The sequence below is a fragment of the Opisthorchis viverrini genome, assembly GCF_000715545.1.
Source record: "Opisthorchis viverrini unplaced genomic scaffold opera_v5_13, whole genome shotgun sequence".
Classification (NCBI taxonomy): Eukaryota; Metazoa; Platyhelminthes; class Trematoda; order Opisthorchiida; family Opisthorchiidae; genus Opisthorchis; species Opisthorchis viverrini.
This window is the reverse complement of record NW_008751669.1, coordinates 3,257,986-3,284,292: the sequence shown is the minus strand read 5'-3', so window position 1 is coordinate 3,284,292 and position 26,307 is coordinate 3,257,986. Positions and strand designations below refer to the sequence as shown.

The 26,307-nt window shown below is 40.9% G+C and overlaps 2 protein-coding genes across 2 annotated transcripts; both read left to right on the top strand.

The window, feature by feature from the left end:
* Nucleotides 1-3,083: 3,083 nt before the first annotated feature.
* Nucleotides 3,084-11,139, top strand: T265_12758 (hypothetical protein; the record flags this gene model as incomplete). Its single annotated transcript, XM_009165281.1, is given in 7 exon segments — nucleotides 3,084-3,557; nucleotides 6,132-6,411; nucleotides 7,300-7,540; nucleotides 10,512-10,584; nucleotides 10,630-10,838; nucleotides 10,890-10,932; nucleotides 10,951-11,139. Coding segments are annotated over 7 exon segments (1,509 nt in total), but the record flags the coding sequence as incomplete, so codon positions are not given.
* A 369-nt stretch (nucleotides 11,140-11,508) lies between these two features.
* On the top strand, nucleotides 11,509-19,609 carry T265_12757 (hypothetical protein; the record flags this gene model as incomplete). The annotated part of the gene is made up of 4 exons (XM_009165280.1): nucleotides 11,509-11,631; nucleotides 14,446-14,513; nucleotides 19,017-19,089; nucleotides 19,412-19,609. Coding segments are annotated over 4 exons (462 nt in total), but the record flags the coding sequence as incomplete, so codon positions are not given.
* Nucleotides 19,610-26,307: the final 6,698 nt, after the last annotated feature.

Sequence of the window (26,307 nt, the reverse complement as noted above, 5' to 3'; positions counted from 1 at the left end):
TGGCTTGATAATATGTCCACCTCCATAATCCATTAAACCATAGTGAAGCGTGTATGTGTTCCACTCACACAGCTTCTCATATCAAGTTGATTAGTGGATAGAGAACTGACGGGCACAATGTTCTGGTCCTTGGGTATGTGGTTGAACCACGTATGGCGACCTGTTTTTTATAGAAAAATTCAATGCAGTAGAGTGCAGATGCGTGTACGCTGCTTTTGCTGTCTGTTGATGTATGCTGTCCTTCTAAAACAAGGATTCGAGACCCAAGAACTGGTTTCGCATTGGTTTCCTTTCGCTTCCGGTTATGTGTCTTCGATGGTCTGCATCTGCGACTGGTTCTGCTGATGTTGGCATCATTTTAAGCCGCCGAGCTGAATGGTCTCGGAGTGAAAGGTAACCGGACAATAATTTCATAAAAGGCCTGTGGGGAGCTAGACAATCACTGATGAGAGCTGCTCGCTTACCTATAAAAAAAGACCCCAGAACCTTTAGGGTGGACACTTTGAACAACAATTCAACTGGCCACCTGCCGTTGTTTAGCCGGATTTCTGGCCATCAAGGCAATCACTGATGATGAAGTTGGAACCTCTGATAGCTTCGGAAGTAAACGAATCCATTTTCTTCCTCAGGCGTCACCGAGCCAACAGTCTCGACGAAATTCCCACCGGTATGCTTAAAGATTGGGGTAGCGTTCTCGTTCAGTGCTTCTCTACCTCGTATGCCTCTACCCGGGGGGAAGAAACAGTCCTAACCTTGCCTTGTAATGAATGTGACTTTCACAGAGGAACTAACTTGACCCCGTTTGTAACCAGATTCCTTGCATCGCTTATTCTACGTTTTATTACGAAGGCGCGTGAAGGGAGAGGCTGGGAACAGACAGCAAGTTTCCGGCCGGGAAGAGAGTGTGTGGACCACATCTCCATATTCCGTCAAGTGTTAGGACAGTGTTATGCGTAGGGGGGTCCTACAATCTTGGTTCTCCTTGACTTCAAGGTGAGCTCAGTTCTGTGACCAAAACGCTTGCGTAACAGAATATCCCTCCAGACGTTCGTGAAAACCATGCACATAAGAGTGTATGGAGAGCTCTCTGAAGTAATCCATAAGCAATTTCTGACAATGGTGTTCATCGTCTCTATTTTTGTTTAGTTTCATCATTGATTAGGTAAAGTGGTGAACTTTGGAATGTCTCAGAACCCAGGTGTTCGATTCCATCCGAGATAGAAACTTACCAATCTGTGGTATGCAGATGACATTATTCTTATTTTACAAAAAAGATCAGGAGAGGCAAAGATGATACTAGAAAAGCTTATCCAGGCCATCTAGTCCCTTGACATGTGCTTCACGCCCACAAAGTGAAAATTCCTGCTGCAGGAGGTACACTCTGAATTCAAGGGGTAACATAGGAAGTTGTGAAATACCATACGTATTACGAGAGTTACAGTAGCACTGACGGTAGTGTGACAGACGATTCAAATCTCAAAGCTCATGACTGCTTTTGCTATCTGGCACCATTTGTGGTATCAAACAGACATTATTGGGTTTCAAGGGATGCGTGTATCAGACTTTGATCTCAGCTGTATCGATGTACGGCTGCGATTCTCGACAACTCCCGGCGGAGAATCTGAGACATCTTCAGGTCTTTAACAGACGGTGCATCAGAGCAATACCTGGAGCCGGCGAACCAGCAATGAATTTATCAGGAACGGGGTCTTGGGTAAATCAGACGGTGGATCCCTTAGGAGTACATCAAGCGTTGCAAGATGAATTTGTTGGGTCATGTGTTATGTGTGCCAAGTGACCACCAGTCGAGTGGTATTGCTTTCAGTGCTTGCAGAAAAGTTGGTCAAGTCAGATAGGCTTCAGAGTGACCCACTTGCGGGCTGAACGAGGTCCTCGAAAATATACCAGAGACTCATGTGATTCCGGTAGTATGAGTCTGCAAACGAAAGTGTGTGGGAAACCGAAGAGCAAGAGGACAGTCCTGTTAATGGGAGTTTTGGATAAAAGTCTGTAATATGAAAATAGGGTACATGATAAATTACTGATGTACCTAATATATCTGGTGTTTAACACGAGCTGGCTTCCATTCGCACGATCCGTGGAAGGACAAACAGGGACGGAGTCTTCTGAGAAATTCAGGTTGGAAGTTCCTTTGGAACCAGCCTTATCATGTAAGAATAAAGATGATTAAGCGTTGTAGGATAGATGTAGCACATACTGATTTAAAAAGTCTTGTACTTATACGATTCCCCTTTTTTAGAAGTTTACTGCGAAACCATTCGTTTGCGTGGTTTGCAGTCAGATGCGACTAATAATTTTTGGGCCATTTCTAACCCAAACACGTTTTGGCTGAATGCTTTCCAGCTGGTCTTTGCAGGTGCGTTACTAAAAATAAACTGGTCTCGGTGGCTTAGTGGTCCCACATTATCCATCAATCTTAAGTGGTCAGTCCGTGAATCACTCCAATGTTAGTTATGAGGCAAGATTGTCTTTGCTTCAATATTCCCATGATTTCAACAATAACACAGTGACGATTAGTCAATTTTTCTTGATCTCCTCGTTAAAATAAAGGTGAATAATGAGATAAACAGCTGAGATTAAGTAATAAATTAGAAAACGCGAAGACAGATGATTAGTTGTCACCCTAACGCAAGTTGAACCAAATTGGATGTTGCGGTATGGTCTAGTGGACCGTTTGGTAACTGGGTTAATCGATTAGTGTCACATGACCATGACAGACTTGGCGCTGGCGAGAATCGTTTTTGATAGCATAGTATCCGGTTTCGCAATTGTGTTGTGACTGGTATCTTGTCATCATCTGATGCTGGTAAGTTTATTTGACTCATCTTTTTAAACCAACCCATTAACTGAGACCTAGAAAATAAACCATCTAGAAAAGGCAGGAAATCCTGGAGGTTTAAGAGGAAACGCAGTAAATCAGGGTTTGAACGGAACACAATCTATGCTGATATTACATCAGTGTTTACTTTTTTAGAATATGGATTACGTTCGTTTTTCATTTTCACCGAGTGCTATTGGAAAAATCCGAGCTCGCTACATTTGTTTCTGCTTGCTTTTTAGGCAATGAGCTGAATGAGAAGCAACTACGTGCTTCCTCTGTTTGTTCAGAATTTTCGACTTCATCGATTACGCCAGTCAAACTATCTCCAAGTGGCCTCACCGATGGGCTGGAGCAACAGGATAGCAAAAAACGTGCATACGCGCATCACGATGAACTACAACGTGAAAGTGGCCCTCCTTGTCATGTACGCATATGTGTGAAAGGTGTTAACGTAGAAGAAGAAACCGTTGCTGCTTTTCCACATTTGGAGACGGATCAGCTTTCACCCGTATGCAGCTCGGACATGAGAATGAGTCAAATAACGTACCCACTTCATGATCCTGTGGAGAAACTCCCCCATGTTCGTCCGAGTGCATCGCTTATGAAGACAGATTTAATGAAGTTGGATGGAGCCTTCCGCGCAATGTTTCCTCATTTGCCCAAATTCTCAATGAGGGCACTTAATACAAAAAACGCGTGTGACAAGGAGCTGCAGGTAACGTTCTCCAATATGATTACACAAATTAACTTAAGCAGATTGCATTAGCATCTTTATGCTTTTTTTCTTTGAAGTTTTTTACCGAACAAAGGGTGAAAATTCAGGCGGAAAGTAGTTGAACCTTGTCTCAGCAGCTACTGTCCGGGCCAGTCAGTTACGATCGGTTCAGAGTGGTAGTTGTTGTAACGAAAATTATTATCCGGTACATTCTAACTGTGCACTTCAGTCGAAATATAGAATTAACACAGGTTCTCAATGTGAGAATGGAATTCGTATGCCACTGTTGCTCTCAAGTTATGTTATCATAAATGTTAGAACTCTTTTCCACGGAGCCTACTGAGACCGGTAACCGTGAAGGGACGATCATTGAAGAAAAAAGCGCTACAAAACGGTTTCATCGTAATCAGGTGATCAAGTTTTGAAAATTCTCTTGAAAGGATCCGAAATTTGGATACTAAGTGATTATTACAGCAAACCTGCTGCAGTATTATTTCAGCACAAACATCACGGAGTATTTCTTGGAAAAAATCTGGCGGGACAACTGATTATGAAATCTGAGATTATCCAACTGAACAGCGAATGAAATTCATTATCCTCTTCTCACTTTCGAAGACTACTTCCAATTCCTCCGCGGAACGTTCATCACCTACCTCTTCAGAACCCTTTAGGATAAAAGTGTACCATGTGCTTAATACTTATTCCTTTAAGTGCTTCACCTCCTACTACGACCGTCTGATTGTACTTTGTACTCAAGATTATTCGAATTTCTGTTCCCCAGTTTTGCGTCTTTCAAGAACATCGTATTTGTGTGGTTTCCTGGAAGTCCTGATGGAGAAGGGACATTGTACGTTTTTTCATCACCATATGGGGATGAGCGAGCAAAGCATGAATATATTTGAAAGTGATGACCATTTACACTTCTTGAAATTCATGAGTAGCAGTTACCAGTAAAATGTACTTCAAGGAATGGGTATCTATATAAGTTCTATTTCTGGTAAAATACTTGGAGAAGACAGCCCAAAAGAGCCCTATTTTCGGCTACCACAAAACCAGTGGACTGGGAAATTATCACATGAATTGCCCATCATATGTTACTGGAATAAATGAATGTCTACTCATTGTGAATGGGCTACCCCCTTTCTGTTTCTTGCAATCGTGTAATGCACCATTACGAACCAACATGCAAAATAGTACTTGCCATAAGCCAATTGGGACGAATGAGTATTTAAACTGTGCTTAATTGTACCACCCACCTCATGTGCCTGGATTAAAACAGTAGAAATTTGTGAAAGACCATTCCTCGTGGCCGAACAACGGGGCGTCATTAAGTTACACACATTGAGAAATCACTGAGACAAATAATGCCGAAAACTAATAATAATGACAGATTTCACATCCAAGTGGAGAGTTATAGCAACAGCTCATTATGATTCGCCGGACAACTGATAAAGGAATGTGCATCCTTTTCCCCGTTGAAAAGTTCCTGCTACCTCAGTTCAGCTACCGCATTTTTGCTTTGAGGTCACTAACTGATTAATTCTCGTAAGCAGCTGCTGGGGAGCGGCCGTCTTCGAGGCCGGATAAAATAGTTTACACATTGGAGTTCCTCGCACAATGATCTGAGCATGTAGAACACAAATAGGGTACAAATGTCCATGTATGAATGTAAAGATTTAACCACTTTGTCTGTGACATCACCCTAAGCTGGTTTTGTGAAATATTCGAAGGGATAAATTGAATAGATAGATATTTTCACGAACGATTGTTGCAGTCAGCCAGATTGAAAGTGTACAAAACTTGCATCATTTAACTGATCTGAATTAGGTCTGCTAAAAACGAACTCCTCATGATATCGAGGCAAATTTAGTCTGTTAACCACGGACCAAAATCCAACAGTATTTAGTGATCTTCTTGCAGTGTCTCATCGCTCAAACTACCACCTGGTTTAGTTTGATGCTGTGAACAGTTAGAGCTGTCGTGTCCTTTCTAGATATTTCTCACCGTACCATCACTCCTGTAGACTAGTTTAATATGACTACTTGGAAATGAAAGAAACATAAATCTTCTACAAATAGAACTGCCGATATAAGTAGAAGAATTTTGCCCCAAATGGATGAACCCATTTCAGAACTTTCATATAAGTAAGTAACCTCATTCAAACAAGTGATGTCACTCGTTAATTTGAGAAAGTGGTTCCTTCCCTAGGGAAGATCTCGCCATCCCTGTTGAATCTAGGAGGGTGGGAATTCTTCCCTAATGGCGAAACTGAGCGGACTGGCCAAGCGCGGTGATCTCGGGGAAGAGAGCAGTATTGACAGGTACGACGTGGATGCCTCTTACTCTACTATATTGAGTAAAAATAGACTGGTATCCTAGTAATCAGGCGGAACACCCGTTTCATTGGTAACTTTACCCTACTGGTCCTTATATCTTGAAATAAAACCAAAGACAGGGCTATTGAAAATGGTGATTTAGTACGCTAGATTTTCAGCAGCTTATCACAGATAAAACCTAATTTTTAGTGGACAAACATTATAAATAAACCCTACAAATATCTACCTTTGTGTTTAGGAGTTACTTCAGCTACCGATTACCGATCCTAAACGAATTGATGGACTTCGACGGCACTCTACCATTTTTGGTCGCTTCGATTCACCGAAACGACTGAACAGGCCGCTTCGACATTTTGAAATTTGCATAAATGAGTTAACCAACCGGTTGGTGCAAATCATTCCCGAGTTGGTCACGCAGCGTGAGCATTTGTTTCATACAGCCCGTCAAATGGTCAACATCACCAACTACGGAATGACGATCACCGAAACAGGACAGGTGGGTTCCGAAAAGAAATATCGTTCTTGCACTTATGAGGAAGAATTGAATAAAAGTTTTTGGTGAATTGATAAGATTCAAATTACTGTAGCGAAGTTTGACATTTTCTTTACTAGTGTGTTATATCTGACAAGCATTTGGTGTGTATTATGGTCTAAAAGATTCAGAAGTTTCATTCGACCACACCCCCGGGGGCTTGTAAACCTACCATTCCTGAACGAGAAGGAAAAACACAGAGAGTCAGACATGTCATTGGAAGTTTTCCACATTGAAGGCAACTGCTGAATTATTGATTGGTAGAACGTTTTTCGACGGCCGAGCGGTAAATTCCTTGCTGGTGGTTTGTTTCTTAGTTGCAAGTGTTTGCGAGATTTGTGGGATTCATCTTCACATTACTGTCGTTCAAACAGTTGTTCTCCCATTCTGGCATAATTATTCTGGCGAGTGGAGGCATTGGATTCGAGTTACTCTCTTATGGGATAATTCATTCATTCATTCATTCATTCATTATTCATTCATTCATTCATTCATTCATTCATTCATTCATTCATTCATTCATTCATTCATTCATTCATTCATTCATTCATTCAATTCATTCATTCATTCATTCATTCATTCATTCATTCATTCATTCATTCATTCATTCATTCACTCATTCATTCATTCATTCATTCAGTTTTGGCCGTACGGCAGCGCCATTGACGCTTGAATCCTGATGGGAATTTTTTGATGTTTATTTGAGTTCTACAGATCCTGCAACCCACTAAAACAACTGAAAATTCCCAGCAGGTTTCAAGCGTACATTGGGCTACTTAACAGTAAGTCTATGGGCAGGCTAATCGAGTGACACAAGCAGGATGGTTACCGGGTCGTCGTTCGAGCAATCCGGCAAACTAATCACGTCGCTCAGGCGTGAACACGTTCGTGACAAGTCAGATGCCGTCAATATGTGCTGGCGAAGCAGTGATAACACAATGGCCTCGCACGTCAGATTTCGGGAGCCTAAACCCCAGCGTGACCAAGGTTATGTGCTGCCGATGCACATTAATACCACTGAAATTCGATTCCACTGCTTTCCCACTTTGGTGTGAACTCACCAGAATAACTGCCCCAGGACAGGAGGGAACTGTTCAAACGAGAGTGATGTGGACGTGAATTTGTCCTGACATTTCATGAATCCATGGACTTGAAATTGCGAAGCAGCTGTTTTGATGCTTTGTATTAACTGTCTGTCCAAGGTGGCTACTTCTGATGAAAACCTGTAAAACCGTCGGGGCCACTTGACATATTTGCGCTTTTTATTTGAGACACTAGACACTAGACACATACTAGACATACCAACCTTACCAATGTTATTGCAGTCAAATCCATCCATTTGGACACGACAATTTAAGTATCTGGTGTTCATTGCTGGAATGACGCTAACGTCTCGGGCTTGCATGTCACAGGCCAACAGTTTGAATCTCGGGACAAGCAAGGACACACATTACTGCTTACATCTGACCAGAACGAAACATCAGATCAGTGCCTCTCCATTTTTATGCAGAGTAACCATAAGAATCACACCAACACAAGTGGAAGACGTTCAAGCAGAATCGATGCCGAATTTATCGTCGATTTCAGCCGGAATCGGGTGGTTTCAACTGACGCGTACTTTTGGGAGACTTGCTTTGACTATACTTGTTGATCGCATATGAAAGAACGTTTGCTGGCAATTTTTTGACGAATACATGCCATTTGATAATGAAGTAAACCAGAGAGGTGTCCGTAAACTTCAGGGTGGAACGATTTAGCACTTTACTATTTTGAATTACATCCACCGTAAGTTTACTCTCTTGTAAAGAAGAAAAGATGTAAAAGGATGTTGGTTTTTACCGAAGTGCCAATTCCCACAAGACTTTTCGCTCTTTTGGGCCTTTCAGACAGGCAGCCAAATTAACTGGTCTGGGAAAAAAACTACGAGCACAGAATTTTACCGGCTATAAAGTGTTTTTTGCTGGAATAGTGGACTCAAGGGATGCTGTTTCACTGACTGTAGTTGTCATTCAGAGTCCTTTCACTGATCCTGTCATGACTCATCTGATGAAAATCGGTGGACAACCTAGGCAGGTTGGCGCTCACCACATGTTTGGCAAATGCATCCGACCAGACGGCAAGCCGATGGTTTGATATCTGAAGATGGACGACTGGTAAGGACAACCTGTTTTTGACGATCTGATCTCATGAGGTGTGGTACTGACTGACTTAGCCACTAGAAACACGTAACTGCGAGCATGGAAATCCTGCAGCAAGTGAATCTTATTCTGATGTCTAAGCAGACGGATGACATTGGGTCACTGGTGTTTTCTGTAGATGAGTTTCTGGTAGTAGACTACATGACATACACTTCAGTCGCAAGGTGCAGCAGGTAAGAGAGAGTGGTCAGATGACAAACTACCTTTAGCGAACCGCACATGCTCATACAAATGGCTGCAGAACGTAAACTGATTGGCTGAAAGATCACATCTGTATTCGTTCGAGTAGAATACCACCAAAATTCTAGTGTTCGTTAGTTTGATCGCTGAGCTGGGTAATTACCTGACTAACACTCTCCTCAGCCGCGAAACTTCCGAGTGTCGAATTTTTCTTCCTGATAGAGGACAACATAGAAACGTTGTGTTATATCTCGTAGGTTGGTCACACCTCTTTACTTACTTGTGTGGGCATTCTGTCTCCTCAGGTCAGAATGGTTTTATTATTTTCAATGTAAGAACCGCTTCGTACTCAGCGGAACATACATAGGATGGTTATGTGAAGCCAGCTAGTTTATGGGTGTAATCAGTTATTGTCGTAATTTCGTTGTTGGGATTGACATTACCGACCTTGTGAATGGTTTTAGGAAGCTCTTGTCTTTATTTCAGACTAAATGAAACGTCGCCTGATGCCCAGCCAATGTGGCGGCTGAACGAACAAATCGGTTAAATCTTATAAGTGATGTCCTACATATTCTACAAACAAAGACATTAGAAATTACACAAATCTAACTCTACTTCGGATTCAGATTTGCATTCCGTCTTTTGGAAAAAAACTTTAAACACCATTGGTTGAAAGATCACTCATGTCAAGTGACCAAGATTGAATAATAAAGGGTGTTGGGTTGCTGAATTCCTTTATGAATACTTAAAAAAATCTATAATAGATGTTGTAGAAGAAATATGATATAATACACTGAAATTCCAATTGGGAATCAATGGGTTTGTGAGACCAGTACAGAGTCACATCCTAAGGAAGATTCATTGTGCCTTCATGATAATTAGTCCTGAACCAGCGACTTGCGTTTTTGTGCTAAACTCTTCAGCATTCCATATTTTTGCACTAAAAACCACCGAAACCACCGGCAAAATTTTTGGTTAAATTATTGCGGTATTTTAAAAGTCACAGTAACTTTTTTCCAACTCCCGTGGCTCAGTTCACACCTACCACTGATAATGTACACTAGGTTTTGAGCATCTAATCACCAATTATACCACCGTGAAATTAATACAGGACGCCCGATGTGTGCTGAGTGGGCTCAGTTACAAGGGTTCGATGATCCATTTTTTATATGCAGCTTGAGATCCACTCACATAGGGAGATATTTTTTCCGGAGAGGATTCTGTAGTCAACCTAAACAGTTCCTTTCTGGTAACTGTTAATTTGTTGTACACAATGTTTGGAAACTCTGAAACAAGAGGATATTTATACAAATGTGGAATTCTTTCGTTATTTCGAGTATTCGTTAACTGGTGATTACAACATGCCACAAAATTTTCTTTCGCCTATTATGACTCCATGCTATTCCAAATTTCAAGAGTTAGACAAATGCACCTTTTGTATTCATCAACTGAAGCTATACAATCCAAACGAAAGCTCGGAAGGATACAGGGATGAAGTGTAATGGTGTGAAAAGTGGGCAGATGGTTTTTACGTTTACTTATAGTTAATGCAACGTAAAAATGCTTTGTGGTGCAGCAAACCTATTGCATGTTGTGCAAAGCAGCAGCACATGACCCTGCTTGTCCCGCATGAAGGCGTTTGGACAATTTATTGACCAAGGAAGAAGCACTGACACTGATTTTGCGGGCGATATGGATGCTCATGTAGGTTGTTTGAGCTTCTTGGAATCACATTTGGGCGCTTGATTCGGAGTCGATGCTCGTCGCACAAACAACGAAAGGTGGCTCTTCTGGTTATATGCTGATCACCAACAGTTTCTGACCAGTGTGAACTTTCAGGGTTAACGTTCAAATCGTTAACTTGGTGGCGACGAAGTGCAAGTCAACCGCAAACCCAGCTGGATCACGTGGCCATCAGCCACTGTTGGAGCGTCACAATTCAATATGGCCAATCTTTCTGGAGTACACTACTTGATTTCGATTACGCCATGGTGCTCGCATGCCTAAGAGTTATGTTCTTCTCAGACCCTCAGAAGTTAGCAGGAAGCATGTCAAGTCACATCTTTGAAAAACTACCATAGTTCAGCGGTATCGATCTTATTTTTTGCTCAACAACTCCCTACAGTAAAGTAATACTATACTGGTAGGGAGCACATGGAGTTCTCCCGGCAAAATTTGAAAGGATCTATGCTGGTGGCGTTTACTTCTGTCTGTCCGACTTCTCCGATTCGACTACAAGACCACTAGATACCGGCAATGTTGTGGAACTCAACCCCGAACTGAAGATGGCACATCGCTTGATGATGAAACGTTTGCAATCCAACTGCCAACCTCGGTGAACAGACCAACAACCAGCCACTAGATGCCGTCGATACCAGGAAATCCATTCCGGCAGGCACGATGGCGGAAGCAAATCCCTCAAAGCCAAATAGGGAACAGCCTGGGGAAAGACCGAGAGCTATGGTGGACATCGAAAGTTCGGAAGACGGAGAAGGCTTTTTCTACCGGAAACAGCCGCCCTGTATATCATTTGGTACGATCAACTGGTCACAGGAGAGCAAGGGACAGTGAACCGATAACAGAAAAAGATGACTAATTCAATCACAAAATCCTCCACTGGGAACATGGGCTGAACAGTTTGAAAAAACAGTTTAGCTGATGTCCTGGAACACGGTTTCTGTAGGAAGTGCACTAGGGCAAATGGAATGGAAGAAGAATTAAAGTATAAAATATCCATGCTGAAACATCGGAAGGCATTGAGGCCGGACGATCTGTATCCAGCCCCGTTCAAAGAAAGCGAAGAATTCCTGATGGCCTACCTATCATTGGTGCGATATCGAGTGAAGAGGAAGTGAGTTCGAGTTAGGGCGGGTTGACAGTTATTCCTAACTTCGAAACGGTTATGCGGACGCTGTGGGTTCAACCTGTCAACTGTGACATCGAGAATGCTCTCTGGTTGACAGACAGCACACGGGGAGATACAGATCCGTGAAAACTAAGCAGGGCTCCGTCCTGTAAGCGGACGTATCTATCAAATTTTCGCTCTCCGACAGATTTCGAAGCAGCGATACTGACAGCAGCATCCAGAAATGGTGGCTTTCCTTGGCTCGAAAGCTGCGTTTGACTCTGAACCGTCAGATACTACAGCAGAGTCTGCGGAGCAAGTTTGTAATACTGTGTTGCGCTCTATCTTATTATACGTGTCAGAAAACCGGCTACCCAGAACCTGGAAAGCTTTTAGTGTTGACCACCAATGCCTTCGAAACATTGGCCGAATGTGGTCGAGAAACCGCATCATGAGTGCTGAAGTACGTCGAATGGTTTTCGAAAAAATAACTCCTCTACGATAAATGAAGTGAACATACTACATAGGTTGGTCAAGTTCCACCATTTCATTGTTACTTATACCTAATTATGATGTCAAATAGGTGTTTTTAGTATTGTGGCTGAACAGATTGAAGCGGAATATCGTCATCCCACAACCTCTTTTCTTCTTGCTGCAAAATCCAAATAGGAAAAACCGACCCAATTTTTTGAAGGCTTCATAAGTGTTTGAAGCGCATCCTCAACCATACGCCGTCGCCCTCATCGTCCTAACGACCCTATCTCCTTTGTTCAAAAGCCATGGGATCCTTATATTAAGATAGGCCTGGGAGTTTGAGAGTGCATGGGGAGGTATCTGAAACGTTTCTTATAAAAGGTGGTGTCCAGCAACGATGTCGTCTGTCTCCACTTCTGTTCAGCTCTGTCGTTGACAAAATAGTTAAACGGACGCTCGATGATCTTTGAAACCCAGTTTCCAAAGTGTTTCTGATGGAAAGCTTGTCAATCTGGAGTACGCAAATGAAATCCTCTCAATCTTTGAAAACCCAAATACAGCCCAAGTGCTTTTGAAAAACGACTATCACAATACCAACTTTTGGAAAGTGTCTTGCACTTACAAAGTGCCAGTTCATACCTCACGGATTTCACTTTCTTGACGTGTACCTCTTTTGGTGCTTACCGGTAGTGTAGGGTGTATTTTAAAATCGGTGTTTAAAACTGAAAGGCGCGGATCAGGTTCTTCCATCGTTTTTGGCGTCAAAGATATCCGGAACTGGGTTAACACTCTACTCGGATACCGCAAGAACTGCGTTGTCGTATGATTGCGAGACATCGTCTCTGTGGTCAGGTAATCATAGGTATCTCAAGCGTTTTTACTACACATGTCTAACAAGCGTCATTGGCATTGGAAGCCGTCGAAGAATTCATAACTAAGTGATTAGAAACGAGTGTCTTCTGTGCAGCACGTAAAAAGGCAGCGGGGAACATCAGGTAGCACCAGCTGCGGTAGCTTGGTCATTTTGTATGCACACTGAAGCATGAGGATAATGTTGGTTTCCGGGCCTCCTTGAGAACGGCAGAATTTGCGGAGAGCTTATATTTTGGTGGCAGAGTCCGCCTTCTATGACGTGGTTCCCTTTTCCCCTTTGTGACTGCTTGTAGACGGTGTAACAGGTAAAGTCTTACCAACATCACTTGTTTTTATTTTCTTTGGCGTTTTGATATGTAGGAAGCCCATAATGCTTGTATTAGGCCATCACCAGACCCCTTCCTCATTCAGTCCCTTTTTTACTTTGAATCCTTACTTACCACTGAATAAACTTTATGATTGCAAGACATTATATAGCACTCATGTCAACAGTATTGTTGCTCCTCCTTATGTTAGGATGGTAAAATCCTCATGAGATACATCATATGAGTTTGGTAGTTGCGACATTTGGAAGCAACACAAGCGAGAAACGCATGGAAGAGTTTGCAAATAAGAAGATACGGTTACCGAAGTTGGAGTTTTACCAACTTTGAGGCGACTGCATGGAAACTGAACACAGTTTGGGACATCTCTTTCCTCATTTGGGCTAAACAGTCTGATAATATGAATCTGCTGAACCAAGTNGCTGAACCAATCATCTCCGAAATTTGGAAGAAAGGCCTGGTGTATGTTTCTAGAACTGATGCCTCACTGTGGCATGCAGAGCAACGGTGAACATGCCCTACCAAAAGGTAGGTTATAGACATTGGCTGAAGAAAGTATTACTTTGTACGAAAAGATGTATCAATACGGAAGGTGAATAACAATAACCCTGTTGAGCTGATTCACTCACAGAAGTATGAACAGAAGTTTGGGGGTGAGTTGGGACTAGTGACGTTTACTTATGCACACTTCGTCCACATTTTTACAACCTTTGTGTTTTTTTTTAGTGTTTGGGCTTTTAGTGCCACCAGCTTTGTTTTGAAGGTCCAGAATATAGTCATAATCTGCAGTTCCAGATTCTTGTGATGATGTGCTTTCAACGACAGCAATTCGTAAAATACATCTTCCCGTGGGTATTCGTTCATTTCGGCGCCCAGTTCACTCAGTGGCATGGGCAATCGCTTCACCACACCATGTTCAAAAGACACAAAGCAAGTCAGCAATAGTAGACAATAGGCGATTGCTTTCCTGATTATCGACAAACTGCTACCAGTCTGTTTGCTGTTTTGTTGCCTTTCCTCAACCAATAACCTCTGTTCAGATTTAGCTTCAAGTGTTACTGTATTTTACTGCATCTTTAATTTAATCTCTTTCCTCCTAACCATTATCGACAAACGTCAACTTTCAGATCGTCTGGCGGATGCTTGATGCAGCTCTTTTGTATAGCCCGAATGGGAAGAATACTGTCAGTGGAAGGTGAGTTGCAGGCGTACACAAAAGTCTGAGCATATTACCTAGTTCAAAAACAGATCATAACTAATATCGGCTGACAAGACCCAGTGTGACCTCACTTCCTTTTTCTGATAGGCGAGCATGTCACTCGTTAGCCAAAGCACGTCCTTACTGATTAACGATGTCGGTAGTAATAATAAATGCTTCAATGGACTTTCCCAGATTAGGGACAATTGTCAGTACTGATAACTTTCCGATAAGATAGCTGGACCCTGAATAATCTTATTCAGCAACTTTTGCTATACTGGTCCGAAAACAGCCATCTTTGTTTCCAAGAAATCTACAATGTTTAACAAGTTCCAGCATAAAATTTGATGCCTAATTAGTTATGGCGTTTCGGAATGTCCAGACAACAAATTTAGCTATATTTCTTATCTCGAGTAAATGTACAGAGTTTGCAACACATGGGAATGAGCAATGACCCGTGTATTTCACAGAAAGCCGGCTGGTATGCAATAAAGCGCGCGTTTCACGCCGGATGATTTAGTGTACTGGCCCCCAATCTGTTTGGCGTCCTTCATATTTTCAGTATATTGTTACTGGTCCTCCTCTTCAGTCCCAAAAAAAGCTTTTCAAATTACTTCATCACATTAATTACTCGTGATGTCAAAATGGAAAACACGTGTAGTGTTACAAAAGCAATTAAAGACATAGTAAAACTCCTTTTTGAATAGAAAAGACCATGAAAAAATGTGAAAGATGTTTTTTAACCAAGCAAATAAAAACGTTCCGTCTCTGCTTATGTGTGGCGGATCAGCTGTTTGCATTTATTCTTTCTGCATTGTTCTGAAAGCAGAACTTTGGATCTCCATCGCGTTGGCTGGAGATGGATGAAAGTCCGAACCAAATATATGAAAAAGCCTTCCGTTTTAACCCACTTCGGACCAGTGGATCCATTGACAAAGACTAACTTAATATTAATAAGACAGAAATGATATGGAAGCTAGGATTAATATATCAGTGTAGCTCACTGAATGGCATTGATTGCTCACACACTGTTGGAATCTGTCCGAATTCCACTTTACAATACTACTTGGGCACTTTCTTCAAAGTTTGCCATGGAAAATCCGTGAACTTGAACCTGCCAACAGTTCCTTCTGTTCATTAGTAACATCACTTTCAAATCCTCCTTTCAGTTTATTCCATGTTTTGTAAGAACAAGTCACTGATAAATATTTCCTGATTTGAACGTCTCTTCTGTGTTCCTTCAAAGCAACTCCATCAATCAATAGCTTTAATCCGAAAGCACCATTTATCTTTCTTGTGAATCGGCTGATAAATGCCTGGGCGAACGCTTCTTGGGGAAACGACACGTTCGCCATCACACCCGGCTCGGTTCTCCTGAAAAATCCTCATTTAGGCTGAGCTTAAGGAACTGCATCAGCGGCAGTTTAGCTGTTGATTTTCCCCTCACTCGTGTAAGATTTACGTCAGAGCTTGGACCAACCTCTCACTAATCACTTTGGTGTTTCTCAGTCAATTGCACAAATTTTTGTGTCGTGTGCTAACCTGGGCGTGTATCACTTGCAGGGCTTCAAGTCCGATCCAGTTTTCTTCCGCTCAAGTCTTTTACTTCACAAAGATGTCCAGCAACTGCTGATACATATTGGTATTTAGTTCCTTGCTGAGATAGTATGAATTCTGTGAAAAAATCAAGGACGTGTTTTTTTCTGTGACATTCTGCGGCAACTTGGGGGAACTAAATATGACAGAAGGCAGTGAACCACGAAGCTGTTTATTCATATACTCATTTGCAGTAGGTGAGACTTATAGCGCACTAAACAAATGGCGAGTGCACGGACCCTAATGTGAAGGAGGCTGCCTTAGGTTTTCTGCTAAATGATTAACGAGGCTTGGGTTTGGCGTAACTGAACAATGATCAGCTAAATCCATACAGTGAGCTTTGCTTGATCCAGGCACACAAAAATCTGGATTTGTTTCGCCTTTATGCACACGTTAGACGTAGAGCTAAAAGGACTGATTGTGGGATTTGAAAAGACTCAGCACATTCTTCTCTTCCCTGTGACAACTTAAAAAATCCGTGTTCTTTCGCAAAGCCCATGTTCCGCAAATGCAAATAGGAGATGTTGAGAGATTGGTTGCACTAGCCGCAGAGATGTTTAATGTTAAAGTAGAAAGTTGCACTGTTTCCAAATGGATACAATCCGCGTTCTTGAATTGCGTCAATAGAATATATTGGATTATTCATTTCTTAACCGTCCCAAAGATTACGCTTGCAACTACTATGGATGAACTTGCAAGAATCCCCTATCAGTCCATGATTGGTTGCGTCCGTCTCGTCGGTCAATGCTGAAGTACTCAGATCCTCTGCAAAAAGATAGAAATCGACGCTTCTTGCCTTTGGTGTGGGCCTAACAAGTACAACACATATTTTTGTTATTTCGATTACCCCATTTCAAATGTAAAACGGTTCGAGCAGTGAAGAAGTGTTCTTTAGTTTGTGGCTTGGAAAAGCTCGTAGGTGCATACATTCTCAAGAGGGAGTTTAACAGGATATTCAAGCATTGGCTTTTTAGATAGAAGTATAAATATGACATTGGATTAAGTTTCCCTAGAAGTGTGCAATTTAATATTGAGATACTGTACGGAAGTTGCTGGAAGGATTCAGCCTATTATTTGCGGTGCACGTTCACAGATCCCGGAAAAACCTGAACACAGTAACAGGAGTGGTAGTAGTTTTATGGTCATCTTATCTTTTCAGGTGAGCATAGATAAGGTGAAGCAGTCTCCACTCAGATTACAGCTCCACATACAATCAGTTACAGTAGTTAGATAAACCAGGAATGGAAGTAAAATATGTAGTTAGTTCTGTTGAAACATGTACATGATAAATCTATTTTCCACACTACTTCAAAACCAATGCTCATGCTACCGTCAACATCCATTAAGGATAAAAATTACGGAAACAAAAATAGTGCTCCCGAACGACCTTGTATGGCAACATGTTCGGCTGTCGGATTTGGCAGACTATCATGTTTTAATGAATCTTGCTGGGCTCAAATGTTTCAGAAATCCATTTCTCAGGAAAACCTTGTGACACGGAAGAAAGCCTTGTCACGTGTACTGAGAAACGATTGTGTGTCATGTGCTTCACTGTTTATCATGCGAAATTATTATAGAATCAGATGTTCTGTTTTTGCCTGTGAGGAAGTTTCCGAAAAAAATCCAAAGTTAATTTGCTACTTGCCTGGATCAACGGTATATATTTAAATGAACTAATATGGCGCTTTCCAACATTAGGCATCTCAAAGTGTCAGACCAAATCATCGGGTGAAATTTTGAATACTTTCATTAGGTTAGTCTTTACTGATCAGTGGTTGACACCTCGTAGGATATAGTGTCGCTTATCCGTCAAACGTCTAGTTCAAATCAGGCAATCTGGTACTGACTAAACTCTTGGACAACAGATTCTGTCTTATTGAGAGTCAATAAAGTGGGGGATGTCAACTCTTCGTAGCCAGTGATTTCCACATCCTACGTAGTATAAGTATCCCAAAGCACATACTCGATCTATGAAACTTCAAAACACACTCACGGCTAAAATAATTCCAAAATTTGGATATCCCTCGATTTCGAGAGTCAATCAACACCAATTCACGTGGTACTCACTACGTACATGATATGGATTGTCCACACTAGTGGTTAGCTATTTCAAACTGAACGACATAGTGTTGCACTACTACATGGGGTTTCGTCTTCATTGGGATTGGTGAGATACGCACAGCAAGCTAATAAGGGTGTAGTAGCTTCTTATAGTGTACTGGCTTTTTAGCACAGGTTTGCTTTTTTATAGTTAACTGTTGGTTTTCGTCATCCGTTAAAGTAACTTAGACATAGCGAATACTGTGTAGGCAATACTCGTATCTGAGCACGACAGAGTTTAAAAAATTCCGTAACCCCAGGTTAGTTTGTGGAACGTTAAATATTGCTTAGAAAAAGTAGTTCAAAATGACTGACACTGGCAGCGAAGTATTTTTAAAGCGTTTCAGCGTATCATGCATCTGTGCAAGACATTTTTAATAACAGTGAAGTGTTTGTTCCCATTTTGATTAATGCTCTATATTTTTGGACGCAGTCTTACTGTACATTTCACTATATATGATGTGTGCAGTATTATACATAGTTGCACACATTATATATTCATTGAGTTGACGACGAAAGTGTCTATTCTAAACAGTGCATCTATCAGAGATATTTGAAGCCAAGAATCTACTATAATATAGTTAACTTCGGTCCAGTATCAATTAGTCAGTCAACACAAACCATTGATTTGATGTCCATTGTATCCTTGTAAAGAGAAACACTAGGGGTAGGCCACAAATCTCAGAGGATGTTACTATATTAGATATAGCACAACAGCTTGAAAATAGTCAAATTTACTATTCCATGCAGATGCCCAAGAGAACTCACTTGAATTTCTCAACGGTTTTCACTCTAAACTTTCAGAAAATCTGTGGAGGAAGATTTGCCTGCAAGTGAACATACGGAGCTAGCAGCGACACCCATGTCCTGCATTCAGGTAAGTAAAGATAGATTTAAAGCCCAGATGTCTAACAAACTTTGACTGAAAACAATGATTAGACTGCTACTTGCAAAGGTATTTCCGGCAACCAATAAAACCATGCGCTGGTATCATTGCAGGAATTCTTCACCTGCGACACCTCTCAGAGCGAAACAGCTATGCCGCCCAAAGGAAGCACGAATACTGTGTCATGCCTTACGTAGCGAGCTCTCTTCAGCGCATCTGTTGGTTGCACACATTGTTCAGATCAACTTAATTTACAAAACAAATCTCCAAATTTTCAACTGTTTTTTTATTTTTACCCTCTGCTAATGAACAGAAACTGGATGAACTAAAGAAGGAGATGCAAGAACTCGTGGCCAAAGAAGATACACTAAGGAATCAACTGCGGTCATACAATAAGGACACGGCGGAACTGAGCCAAAGTCAACTGAAGCGTCAGGTCGAAAAAATCGTAAACGAGCTGCACGATCGGCTAAGTCAGACTGCAAAATATACCGTTATTCACAAAAGGTCAGTGAGTAATCCGTCGACAAACGTTGAAATGCAGGTCAACAAATCAACCCTTTTTTTATGGCAATTGGCATGCTCGGGTTATATGTGGCTATTGTTTGGGACAGCCAATAAAATACATCAGTATGCGGAGAGTGGCCATTCATCATCGGGAGGGCAGAAATTAGGGAGTAAACATTTTGTCCCTACTGTTCTTTCCGAAGCTCAAAATAAGATATCAGCAGTCGGTAAATTAACTTAACCAGAGCGAACTAAGAAAAATACGTCAGCCTTATTTACCGAATCCCGGTAAAAGACCGTGAGATCTAAATATTAAAAAGAACGGACAAGTCCATTAAATGCTATTAGTATGGGAATTTTGGGGAATTTTAATGTGGATTTTCCCTGTAATGAAGATCACCTATGTTGAAAGGCCGAGGAGCACTGTATAGCTATTTCATCCTTATTGGGGATCGTCAGAAGTAAGCGTCTCACGAAGTTTTGCGAAATTTTGTAAGCTGCGCACCGCTGAATCTTCTCAATGAGACTGAAAAATCTGTACAGGATTTTTTTTGGTATAGACAGGCTTCAGTTACAATACGAGATCTTCATTAGCAACTCCACAAATTTGCCTACAAAATATATACTTCAAAAGGTCATGTGGCCACCTTTTCGTTGCAACCAAACTCTCATTACTTTATGTTTTGATAAGGTAAGCCCTCTAACTCTTTTAAATGCAGATTGCACCTTATTCTCTGTTGCTTAATTCGGTTGTTTATAAGTGCGAAACCCATCACAGTCATGTTATCGACAATCGTGTTGGTGAACATTCATCGGGGTTTTGCTTCATCTTGTTGTCGAATCTGATAGAATTCTCCAGGTATCTGGTAGTGTGAAGTGTATGTTCACAAAACCGTTGTTTTCCGATAAGTTGAATCGAAGTCCAAACATCGCTGAATACCAGTATGTTTCTGCACTTTTGTTCTATACATTTGTGGAATCCGTCGCTTCAGCAGAATGAAAGCAGCTGCTTCTCCTAATCACGCAGTCTTCCTGACGACGTCATTTTTTATAGTCACATGTGAGATACTATGTGACTGTTTGTATAATAACTACACACGGAGCCTATCTCATCCTAATTTATTAAAGGGTGAAACGGAAAAATGAGCATAACTATTAAAGTATTGTTAACTGATTGTTAGTTTCACTCACACTTAAATGTCGCACTAGTGTAATATGCATGCTTTAAGGGAAGAAGAACGCCAAAGAAATCAAGAACCGGATGGCAAATTAAGACTATTCACATGTGACTGTTTCATACAGAAGTTTAATCTAAATCTAAAGCCACAACAGTCAGGTGTCCAACCATACATGCGGGTTTTCTAGACCCGCGAAATTTACCCCAGACCACCTAAAATGTGTCCTGCTGACAACCGATTGTTCTGTGTAAAAAATTGTAGTTGGCTCTCTTTGCAGGGCTTCGAATTCAGGTAGTGAAACAGCTCGCCAGATGAAGCGTGTACTGAAATATCAAGGAATGACATGCTTATATTTTGAAAGAAAGTGCTTGTGGGACACTCTATAGTTCACCTCGAAAATTTGAACTATACTATTCAGACGTTTAACAAAGAATTAGTGGTGGTCACTCAGTTGGAAAACACTTGATACTGTATGAGAGTGGTCCTTTTCAGCGAAGACTGGAAAATCCTTGATAGCAATAAACCTGCCAATTATTATATTCGCAAACTTTCCGATGAAAAACTGGTGACTTCTTGGGCCTTCTATTATGAGTTGAATTTGGTGAAACAGTAATAATTTTAAGTGCACAAGTAAGCAATTATAAAAGCATATGTGAATGCTATCAGTTTAGGCTTATGATGTGTTGAAAAATAGTCGTCAGTGCATCCTAAACCAAACCGATTAATATTTCAAGGTCACATTACTGGCTATGAATGGGAAGTTGTTTGCAACTGGTTTCTGTTCTATTGTTTATCAGTGTATATCCGGCCATCTGTTGTTCGTTGAAGCTGTGTTTTGGCTGCATGTCCATCCGCAAGTCACCGTTGGAGCTGAATCACCAGACAGATGGAACCTCAGGATGCCACTTAGCTCTCAAGTTTTAGGGACGTCATGTTGCAAATCAACCATATCAATTTTTGTCATCTTGGCAGACAGGTTGTAGACCTACTAACATTTCTTTCGGTTCACCGAAAAACTACGGTGGATTTCCTCAGGTAGCCGTCTGTGAACCGTGCGTTTCCTTCATTGAAGCTGTCTTTTCCCTAGCAAACTACGCACCAGGCTATTTTACGGGCCAATAGGCCAAATCAAGCAAATGAGTTTTTTTAATCGATTTAAATACCCATATTTGGTAGTTTCGAAAGCACCAACAAAACAGTCAACATTAGGAGACTGCCGCTGAAGGGCAGCGCAATATAAAAGTAGCCAGATTATGCAATAAAAATACAGAGGATAGTGCGTAAGTCGGATAAAAGCAACACTCCCATACCTAAGAAATGGGATTCAAAAATCCAGAAAAGGAAACTACTCTCATTTTTTTAGACTGTGTGGGATAGAGCTGAGCAATGACCATCTACAATGTCACTGTAGCCAGTATGGGATTCACGCTGCTTCCTGGATTTTAGGAGTAGAATAAATATACAACAGGCTGTTTGTGACATGGCCGGAACGTTTTGCAGATATGAACATGTGGTTTTCAAACTCTTGTTCAGTAATTAGGGGAAACTTTTGGCAAACTTGCTTCGTCCAACCTATCCTTTTTCATTTTGCACGACGGAGACAAGATCCAAATTTGAGATTCTCTGTTCTAACTGGACAGCCTTCATCACAAAGTGCTGCCAAAATAATTCTCCAATAACTGAGATAAATGAATCAGCAATTTGATAAGGATTGATAGTTGTATCTCGTTCACCCAAAGGGAGGCTGTTGACCGTAGCGCCTGATAAATATGTCATGACGAATCTTGAATCTTGCGGAAATTAATACCAAACCTCTTATATATTTGAGTTGAATGTCAGCTAGATATAATAAGCCGAAGTTTATGAACTTTATTTGAATACTTTATTGCCTTACACAAATCAGACCTGAGATTATGAAATCTAGCTTTCAAAATCAAAAATGTATGGATGGTCAGCAGTTTACAATAAATACGACGAAAACAAACTTCGTCATATATTCCTCAGAATAATGGCGGAAATCTTGATTGAGCCGTTTCGGGTTTAGTGCAGATCCCAGTCAATAAATTTGAACAGTACGTCATGGTATTATAACTGACGGTAAAAATATATGCAGCCTATCACTCCAAAAGCTTCTGTCATCGAGCAACTACTTTTCCTGCTGCCAGTACTTCCCCAACAGAATAGGGTGCACGTGCACGGAGACAAGAATGTCCAGTTGCCCAGTTGATTCTTATTGTGGATGACCTACAATATGAGTAATAATTCTGGACTTCTTTAAAGTAGCTGGATGGAGGACCAATAAGCTGTCGAAGGATTTTCAGCAATCTTATGAGTAGTGTATTACATATACAAGGGTATTTTTCTTCATTGGATCCGGATAACCCTGTGATTAGGACCAAGGACTTACGTTTCGATTATCAGACTTCTCTTGTGTCACGAAAACGCATAACTTTCATTATGTTTGACTTCAGTGGGATCGGAACTCATTTGGACGAATGTGAAAGAGTTACTACTGTTTGGGTGTTTCTATACGATTGATTAAAGCGATACACTGGCTTAAGTTACGATAGCGCCAAAAACCAGAATACCTTGCTTCCTCACTTTCTGGGTGGGGAAATTCAGCCGTTGATCCGTTTCGATTTGAACTGTTAGTTGGTGATGAAGGGTAGGGTTCTGGCTTGTCAAGTGCCTTAGCTCCAAATTATTTTTATATTGTTACTATCCTCCTATAAGCCTATTATAACAACAGTAGATATTTCGATAATACTTCTTTCTCTCAACAAGAAATTGGTTACTGACTACCATTTTACTGTTCATTACTGAGTCGCATGACGATTTCACAAAGGTTCTATTTAGGCTGGGCAAAGTGCTGTAAAGCTCATCAACAGTTCTTCTCAGATGTTCAGAATGCACACCTCATTCACCGTTCACTTGCACCTTTCATTCACACCATGTGTCTATGCTGAATAATTAGAAACAAATTAAACTGAGCCCCATTTTTCGAAAGTCCATCAAGACCAGATTTCAACTAAGCGCCTATTTGTTGTCCCGCAATCCTAGTAATGCCGCTCAGAACCTGTGTAACTGAATAGAAGCGAATAAACTATGCCAGACCGGGTATATTCTTTGTACGTAGGACAACCACGTCTAATTCGTGCACTTAGACTGTTTGTTAACACTCAGTATAAATTTATCTGATTCACAGCAATATGTTAACTATAACGAAGGTGAGTTAATGAGACCTGAGAATCAAACTGTTTTTGTTCATGCAGAATTTGTTGCCTTATATAAATTCAAGCAAAATATGGTTAGTGATCTATAAAAATTAGTCCAATTGGTGTGTATCATGGGGTAATTAAAGGTACCGTTTTGCGGAATATAGACTACTCGAACGAGCTGTTGCTCTGATATGCAACATAGCCGATTTCTTTTCGGTTGGGAAAGAAACTTTTGCAATGCTGCTATCAAGCTCGGTGAACGAACCAACAGCCATAAATGCACCACACTGAAAAAATGCTAAACAAAGTTTTACATCTTCCATAGAATGAGATCCGTGAATTTTGCATGCTTAACATTCTGAATGGTCAATTTCTTAATTTTAAGATGACATTTTCCTCACTGATGTGACCTTTAGACGACAAGGAGGACAATACTCAATAAACGAGTGGTACACCAGCAGAACTAGGATAATTTCAGAAAGGAATTCAATCGAAGTAGTTTACTAAGTATTTGGTATAACAATGCATGTCACTTATACACAGAATGAATTTATGCTTGGTAATGAACGTTGTCATTTATACTATTTTGGGTCTCATGACTAGCTTAATACATCCAGTCATTTGCATCAATAGAGGATCAGTAGCTTCGGGTGAAGTTTCATAACTGGTGAAAAAACACAGCGTCACAACCCAACTAAATGTCACGAACAGCTGCGGGCAAACGTGCGAACACTGGTCACGTACATGTAACTTAGATGGGCTTTCCTAATCAGCAACACGCGCCCCCGTTTAACAAGATCCCAGGTGATAGGAACTAGTGATGGGTATTATGATCTAAGCCTTTTAGTAGTAAGCTATTTATCCATTAGGTCAGTTGTTTTCGGCTATACACGATTTTTTCTGAGTCAGTCTTTGCTTTAATCAGTATTTCAGAGATCGCAACCGGCTCTATTTAGCTGGTTTTTGTTGGGCTACGTGGAAGTACAGTCTGTACTGGAAAGAGGTGAAGTGAGAGTGCACTTCGACAGTCACCTGAATGTATATTTGCCCAAGTTTTTACGTATATATATATACATGTACATATATATACATATAATCAGATGACATCAACTGTACCGTATGACCATCTTCCTCTATTGCCTGGTTCAAACCTACTTGATGGTGCTTACTTACGTCCAAAACTACCTCTGTTGTAACGGTTCCTTTCTAAGTATACCGTGTCCGTTCATAACTTACGCCAAGTCCTCACAGTGAATAACCTGAGTGCCTCAGACATTTCGTTTAGGTTTACAAAGTCGGATGAATAAAGTGTTTAGCACATGGAGGCTTAATTTGGCTTAATCTGTTCGGCCTCCAAGTAACAGATTGGCGGGTTTGTTAGGCGTAACCAAAGCGGTCCTAAATATAACATTTCCAATGTATCAAAGATATGAAGTGCACAAACTAAAGTTAGTACTCCTAAACTACTGCCCGTTAACCGCATCGAAACTTGGGCTTTTATATAAATTTCAAGGATTAACTTCAAGTGTTTATACGGGTTTTGTGAACCAATGTATTGATGACGGCCGTCGTTTTCTAAACAGGCCATCTCGAAGGGTTAACTAGAAGTGTTCTATTCTTGGTGAAGATTCACTGTCAAAATGGGCTTCACGTGTTCCAAGCGGAATACATTTTCATTATTAAAGCCCTTTTTTAACACGATTATGTTTTTGGTATTCAAGTCCTGTAAAACGTTACCCCTGATTCAAACAAATGACAGTTTAGTTTAAGCATCATGATCTCCATCGGTAATCTTTCCCATCGCCAGTCGTCAGCTTTTTCAGCTTTGATTCACAATTCTAAGAAGAAGCAGATGATTTTACTAACCTGCTGCTGGCGCGAATATATTCGTCGACAGTTCATCCATCTCTGTTGGTCCTACAAGTCGGTAGATTTTCTCCTTGGTTGTAATTCATCAGTCCATCTGAATTTTGCTTTTGCAGTCAAAGTTATTGTCAGTGCTATGGGCTTTCATTAATTGCACAGCGGTTACATTGGAAAAAAGTAGACATTTAAACATCTCCACGGTTGGCCTTCTTACAAAAACCAGTTTTTTGAAGTCAACGATTACGCCCAGTCTCTGCTAATTGCATGAGTCATTTCCTACTCTTCTGGCCGTCAAATGCATTTTGTCAGCAGTGCCTTCAATTTTTCTTCAAATACTCTGTCGTGATCGGAAGTCGGCCATATCTCATTAAAAACGCATTGGGAACTGTTTACCCAAGCTCAGTAATGTTGGAGACAGTATCCTGAAATATTATATTTTA